This window comes from Microtus ochrogaster, unplaced genomic scaffold (assembly GCF_000317375.1).
Source record: "Microtus ochrogaster isolate Prairie Vole_2 unplaced genomic scaffold, MicOch1.0 UNK139, whole genome shotgun sequence".
In the NCBI taxonomy this organism is placed as follows: domain Eukaryota; kingdom Metazoa; phylum Chordata; class Mammalia; order Rodentia; family Cricetidae; genus Microtus; species Microtus ochrogaster.
In genome coordinates, this window is record NW_004949237.1 from 89,267 (window position 1) to 97,330 (window position 8,064).

The window sequence follows — 8,064 nt, forward strand, 5'->3', positions numbered from 1 at the left end:
CCATAGATATGATCTTCACACATCTGACACTTGTCAATGTTTTGAGCATTGTGTTCAGGCTGATACCAGATGTCATGGCATCCTTTGCAGTCAAGCTCCTTTTCCATGATGTGGGATGTAAGGCAGTTCTGTATGCATACAGTGTTACCAGGGGCCTCTCTATCTGTACTACTTCTCTACTGAGCGCATTTCAAGCCATCACTGTCAGTCCTACTCATTCCAAGTGGGCATGGCTTAAATCCAAGCTTGAGTCCTGCATTTTGCCATCACTCCTCTTCATCTGGATCATCAATATGTGTCTCTATATTCCAATGGTTGAAAACGTAAAGGGCCAAATCAACTTCACTGTTGTGGGTTCCAGATATCCCCAGACATATTGCCGAAGTAACCAGGTTCGCCACCACACCACCATGTCACTTGTAACTGCATTAACGATTAGAGACATCCTGTTTGTATTTCTCATGATATGGACCAGCCTCTACATGGTGACCCTCCTGTTCAGACACAATAGGAGAACGCAGCATGTCCACAGTTCCAGTAACTCTTCCCAAGCCTCTTCTGAAAAGAAAGCCACAAACAGCATCCTTCTGCTTGTGAGCTTCTTTGTGTTTTTCTATTTCTCAAACAGCTTTGTTACTTTCTGTTCATTCTACAGACCTAAGAACAGCCCAGTATTGGATCTGATTAGTAAAGCTTTATCTTCAGGCTACCCAATCGTCTGCTCTTATGTTTTGATGAACAATAGGAAAATTATTTCCAAATTCATTTCTTCCTTTTCAAACTTTGAATGTTCCTTTTTTACAAGAGGATCCCATGACTAATCTGACACCCCAAACTCCCTTCTACCTTAGAGGATTCTTTACCACATCTGAGCAAAATAACCATGGGGTTCTTAATATTCAAATGGTAGCAACAAACAGATACTGCATTTAAAGTTAGGGCCTTATATAGGCCACACTGGCCTCAAACTTGTTAACACTGGAGATTATCTTGGAATCCTGCTTTTCCTGCTTCCACCTCCTAAGTACTGGGATTATAGGCATGTAGCCGCCTTACTTTTTTTCTAAGAGTTGATATGTTTTTAATATGAGACTTTGAAGACTTCATAGGAACAAATATACATTAATAAACAAACACTTTTCATATGACCTTGTGTTTGCTTTTATAATGAACTAATTTGATATGTAATAGTATTGTAGTTAACTTCATATGCACACGTGAACTCTTTTAAATTACAGAGTGTCCATTAGATAATGGTCCTAAATTTTAAGGGCAATGAAACCTGGGGTCATTTTATGGCTGGAAATCACATTGCTTATTCTAAGTGACCTGCCAGCCTGCTTTGGCTCACCCTGCTTGGTGCTATTGTTTTGATTTTTCTCTTTGTTTTCATGAGGTTTGCCAAGGATTATGGGCTCTAACTTTCAAGCACCTTGAATGCCCAGTGACACCAATTTGGTGCAGGGTGGCATCTCAGTCCTCCCCATCACCTTACATTTGAAGTTCTCCATCCCATTGTGATGTGAAATAAAGCTGACTTTCATCCTAAGAAAAATACAGCGAGTAGAAAGTTGACCATTTCATGTATGGATGATCTTCTGTGAAGTTATTCTTCCCTGAGCAATTTTTACTTATCACCTTGTTAAACATGCTGGAAATGTTCTGGCACTATCTTAATGGCAGCAAGCAAATAATTGAACAAAATGGCAAAAATGAGAACAAGATGATTGAATGCCATATTTGTGAGCATCTTGGTTGAGGAGATAGTTCTGTGGGTAAAGCATTTGCCATGCTATTATGAGGCCCCATGTTCAGATCCCTAGAGCCCACGTACATGCTGAGTGGGCATAGCAGCCAAGCTATTATTTGAGACTCAGAAAGTAGAGACAGGATCCCCAGAGGAATCTAACTAGTGAGGCTAGCCATATCAGTGAGTTCTGGGCCTGACTGTAAGACCTTTTCTCAATGGATAAGGTAGAAGAGCGATGAAAGATGATTCCTGACATCAACCATGGGCCTCTACATGTGTGTGCTTTTAGGTTTCAAAAGTCCACACCATTCCAAGTTAGGAGTCTCCTTCTGTGTCATGGTTGTTGATCAAGATCTCAGGCACAAATCCAGTGCCATACCTGTCTATCTGCTGCCATGTTCTCTATCATGATGGCCATGGTCTCAAACCCTTTGAAGTAGTAAACCCCAAATAAACATGAACTAAAAGTTGGTCACACTGTCTTACCACAGCAGTAAAATTGTAAGCAAAATACTATTGAACCAGTTAGTCACATCACCTCCACAGTGGAGAGCAGAGAGAAATGAATGCACACATGCTGACTCCTGGTTTATCACTCTCACTATACTTAGATAGTCCAGATCCCCTTCCTAGGGAATGGTGTCACCCATAGTGGGGCCATGCTTTCTCACACCAGTTAACAATAAAGAAACTACCCCATAAATATGCCTACAGTCCATCCTGATCTACACAACTGCTTAGACTCTAGATTGTCATGTTGTAAATTAAAACTAATTATAGGCAGGAAGAGTCAGTTAATTGCCCAAGGTCACAGGGTAAATAACATTTGGAACTGGGATCTGGTTTGTGTGCATTTAACTACTTCACTGTGTTGTTTTCATCTAATAATAATAAAATAAAATGAGTTAAAACAAAATGAACACATTAGAATTGGACAAAACAAACAAACAGAAAGAAAGAAAAGAATCCAAGAGAAGGCACACGAAACAGAAACCCACTTGTCCACACCCAGGAATCCCATAAAAACACTAACCTGGAAGCTGTAACATCTATGTGGAGGACTGGTGCAGAACCGAGCAGGCCCCATGCATGCTGCATCAATCTGTATGAGTTCATATGAGCCTTGACCACGCTGACTTAGAGCCCACTTCCAGGTTTAAAAACCTATTGAAACCCATCAATTCAAAGTCCCACCAATACCTGGGCATGGCTTCAAATCCCATCAGTTCCCATCCTGGAAAACTCCTCCCCCAAGAAACCTTATAAGCCTGTCTCCTGCTCAGTTCCCCGCTGCTTCTCTCCTGAGCACACCCTCTTGTGTCTCTCCTAGTACATCTCTGGTGAGAGGTTTGTTCTGTGGTGTTACTTTGTGGTCTTCCTTGGGTTCCAACTGCCAGGATACCTTTCCCTTCACACTTGTAATACTTGGTGAAACTCTCCCTTTCAGAATTGCAATACTGCCATTGGAGAGCCTTTCCCCGCAGAGCTGTATAGAAGGTCTTGTTTTCTCGGTGTCCTCCATCCCCTCTGGTGCTTATATACTTTTTTTTTTCTGTCTCTTTTTTTTACAAGGTTCCCTGACCCCTGAGCAGAGGGATTTGATGGAGACATTATTTTAAATTTCAACAGACACCCTCTTTGGGTTGCAAGGTCTCTCACTTTCCCGTGTCTGCTTGTGGGTTTTCGTCTTTCTTACTTGGACATTTAGTTAATATGCAGGTATCTGGGGCTGTCACATCAAAATTAACATAAGCAGCCAGTTGCCACAGAGGCTGAAAGCTCACCCAGCCTAGACTTCATACAACGAGAAGAACATGCGCAGACATGTAGAGGAAGACTGGAAGCCCTTTCCAACATGGGTATCATCATTGAAGAGAGTATGTGCAGACTGGTTTGTACAAGAGTCCTGGAAAGCGTGGTGGTGCACGCCTTTAATGCCAGCATTCGGGAGGCAGAGGCAGGCAGATCTCTGTGAGTTCGAGGCCAGCCTGGTCTACAAGAGCTAGTTCCAGGACAGACTCCACAACCACAGAGAAATCCTGCCTCGAAAAAAACCAAAATAAATAAACAAACAAACAAACAAACAAGAGTTCTGGAAGAATTCTGGGTATGCAAATGGTGTGTGTGTGGGGGGGCTCGATGCAAGTGTAATAAATATCATATAAAGGGTCATCTGCCCAGTGACCTGGCTACTTGGAGTTTGTTGTCTTTCAGCTCACTAGCCCAGTCCCATTCTTGAGAGTGTTCTCCATTTTATGTGTTTTTCTTTCTTTTGAGACAGGGACTCACCATGTAGCTCTGACTAGCCTGGAACTCAAGATGTGTACCAGGCTGGCCTTGAATTCATAGTGACCCTGTCTCCTGAGTGCTGGTATTAAGGGTGTGCACCACTTTGCTTTCCCCTGTAGTAGATTGCCTCTTTCTATGATAGTATGGACATCTTCAGTATTTTCCTGAAGACTCCCCCCCCCTCATCTGCCATTCAGATGCTTGAGGACTTCTCTTGCTGAACATGACTTTCTTGAACCCTAACCTCGAAGGCTGGTTTCTCTTTTATCCAAACTCCTTGTCCCAGCAATAGCCAAAGGTCATAGGTCGACTGTCCTGTTTTGTTTTTTTTTATGCCCTCAAAAACTAGTAAAATGGTAACTTTCAAATGCTTTTATTAATGATACCAAGAACCCCCAAAAGGAACCCCAGTTTCCCCACTACTATTCATGCCTACCTTCCTGCATTGGGTGCCTGTTTCTGAAAGTGCCTCATTCATTCAGTCAGGTTGGCCCTGCCATTCCTACAGGGACTAGAATGCTCTGTTTCTGTGTCACTCAGAGACTTGAAATTCTCCTCTAGTTATGTTCTGCCCTGCTAGCTGTGGTATTCTTCATGGCTGTCGATGCCTGACCTACAAGGAACCCTACAGATCACATTGATATGGCTGGAAATTTCCCCCAGGGCACTCCCAATTTCCCCAAAGAACCCCCCATCTTCTCACATACTGGTTTCCCAGTGACCTCCCCACATCACTTTATTAAAATTCTATTATTTTTGTATTTCATGTGTATAGATGTATTGCCTGTGTGTATGTTTGTGCACCATGTACATGCTTGGTGCGTGTAGAGGCCAGAGGACTCCTGGGACTGGAGTTATAAATGTTTGTGGACCATCATGTGTATGCTGGGAACCGAACCCTGGACCTCTGCAAGAGCAGCCGGTGCTCTTAACCACTAAGCCATATCTTCAGGTCCTCTCCAGTCTCCTTATTACAGACATATTCACAACATTCTCTCTCCTTCGAAACATTCCAACTTCCTTAATATTAGTCAAATTACTCTTGTTTCAAGCCAATCCCCCTATCACACTCCATTTATCCCAGCTCGCTTTGGTCATTGAATTCCTTGACTGACAATCCTAACAGCCTCCTTTCCCCCCATCTCTCTTCCCTTCATCTCCTTCTGCACGAGAATCACTATGGCAACAGCAACCTTCGTATTTCTCCATTATAATGAGATGCGCCCGTTGCCATGGAAACCACACACAAGTGCAGGCGACCAGGACCTGGGCCTAGTAATTGTCTGAACTTGAGAGCAGTGCTATTGTTCCCCTAGTAAACACCTTCCCCATTCTCCTACTCTCCTTTTCTTGGACTAAGAGCCCACAACCTCTCTCTCCATCAAGCTAGTTAAGGGCAGACGCTGGTGCCAGAGACTCTGGTTTACTAACAAGGCTTGGACACTGCGCATGCGCTCTAGCTAAGCAAGAAGGGCACACACACACACACACACACACACACACACACACACACACACACGGCGGAGCGACGCCTAGCCTGATGGAAGTTGTAGTTTCCTACGTTCTACAGCACTACAGCAGATGACCAATGGATGTGGGACAAGGTTTCTGAAGCTGGGATCTAAAGGGTAAGCAGGTATTGTCGCCACAGGAACGATACAGCGGCAGCCCTCCCAGCTGATCGGCCATTTTCTTTTTGTCTTTCTACCTCACAGCTTACTCTGCACCAGAAATCCTGGATACAATGGAAAACTAACAAGATTTTTTTTTTCCTTACTGGGAGGGTGGAGTGTTGGTTATAGACTGATAATAATTTCACAGGTCACTGATCAAAAACAGTAGCTAATAGTGACAGGACACTTTAAGAAGAAATGCAGGTAATGTTAGAATCTTTGTACATACATTCATTTACCCCACAGAACCCCGTGAAGTAAGTACTATTATTATCCCCAAACTGTAACCTAAAGGAGCCAGGAAAAGGTTCAGCAGGTGAGAGCATTTGCATTCACCCCGACCACCAGGGTTGAAACCCATGGAAACAAGAACCTAGTTTCTAGCAAGTCATCCTCTGTCCTCCACATATATGCTGTGGCATAGGCACTCACACACACATATACAAAGTTAATTAGTAAACACATTAATTAAAACATAAAGAGGTTAACTAACTGAAAACTACGTGCATGGAGAAAAGGATGCAAGTCCAGGCAATAAGTTTTCATACTTGTCAATACATGATAAACTTCCAGAAGATAGCATGTGTCTAAGAGGATGAGGCAGTGAAAGCCCAAGCATGGGCTGAGGTGATTTAGGGACACTACTCAGGGGTGGTCTTCAGTAGATGAGTCTTGCACTGGCCCAAAGGGACTGACTTTACTCACCAGCTGGGCGCCTGGAGCACAGCCCAGGAGTCGCTGTCCCAGTTGGCTTTGTGCTGTTGTGAGAAACACCATGACCAGAAGCAGCTCAGGGAAGGGAGGTTTATTTGACTTACTGAAAACTGGTTCTTCATCAAGGGAAGCCAGTGCAGGAGCTCTGCTTACTGGCTTGCTTAGTTACTTTTCTTTTCTTTGTTTTTCTTTTCTGAGATAAGGTTTCTCTGTGTAGCTCTGCTGTCCTAGAACTCAATATGTAGACCAGTCTGGCCTCCAACTCACAGAGATTCACCTGTCTCTGCCTCCCTAGTACTGGAATTAAAGGTGTCCACCACCATGCCTGGCTTAGTTATCTTTCTTAAACAGCTTAGGTCCACTTGCCTAAAGATGGTACCACAGTGGGCTGGGCCCTTCTGCATTAATTAATAACTAAGAAAAATGATTCACAGACATGTCCACAAGGCAACCTGATGGAGGTTATCTTAGTTTGCTTTCTGTTGCTGAAACAAAATGCCATGGCAAAAAGCAACTTGGGAAGGAAAAGGTTTATTTAGCTTGCATATCCCAGATTACAGTCCATGGAGAGAAACCAAGACAGGAACTCAAACCAGGAACCTGGAGGCAGAACCTGAAGCAGAAGCCATGGAGGAACGCTACTTACTGGCTTGCTCACTATGGCTTGCTCAGCTTGTTTTCTTATATTACACAGGACCATCTACCAAGGGGTGGCACCACCCACAGAGGACCGAGCCTTCCCCTATCAATTAGCAACTACGAAAATGCCCCACAGACTTGCCCACACACAATCTGATAGAAGCATATTCTCAGCTGAGGATCCTCTTCTCATTTGACTCTATCTCATGTCAAGCTGTACTTAGGTTCTCTGCAAGGGCAGAGAGTGCTCCTAACCACCAAGCCACTCCCACCCCTATTTCTAATGTTCTCCCATATCAATGTTCTGTGGACTGTGGGGAACAAGGGTGTAGAGAATCCTCTTGGGTGACCCAAGACACATCAGCAATAAATGTTTGTTATTATATATCTAGGATGTGTTTCGTTGTTAGCACAGCATCGGTGTAGCCATAGACAACTGACAGCAAGTTCAGTCAACATTGTGACTTATGGATCACATAAGATCTAAATTTGAGCATTTAATACTAGGACTTCAAACAGGTATCTTTTTGTCCAGGAGGGGCAGTGTGTGTGTGTGTGTGTGTGTGTGTGTGTGTGTGTGTTCCAACACACAAAGGACAGAACAAAAGAGAAGAAACCTGTCATTAGACACCCCACATTCAGGTGTAGTTAGAGTCTTTGACACCTTGTCTGAACCAGAGTGGTCTTTTACCTTAATTTTTTTTTTTTTGCTATTCTAAGTGTGTCTTGTGATGCATCAGTAACAGAACCATCATCTTTCTTGAAGTTATTGCTCCTCCCTGACCTGCCAAATCCAACTCTGTGCCTCAACAAGTTTTACTTTTCATGTCTACATGGAAGCCCAAGCAAAATCTACCTCAAGCTGGGTTTTGTAGCCTACTCTTGATGTAGGTCCCATTTAGTTGTGCACACAGAACCCCAGCGTCAAGCTACTCTTCATCATTAACACCCTTCACTTCAGAAGCACTACACCAGAACAAAGCCTATGACCTGGATCCA

At 43.6% G+C, this 8,064-nt stretch overlaps 1 protein-coding gene across 1 annotated transcript; it reads left to right on the forward strand.

Annotated features, from left to right (window-relative positions):
• Nucleotides 1-8: 8 nt before the first annotated feature.
• Nucleotides 9-821, forward strand: LOC101999692 (vomeronasal type-1 receptor 4-like). The gene has a single exon (XM_026778413.1). It carries the CDS (start codon nucleotides 9-11, stop codon nucleotides 819-821), a length of 813 nt encoding a protein of 270 aa, XP_026634214.1.
• The last annotated feature ends 7,243 nt before the right edge of the window (nucleotides 822-8,064 follow it).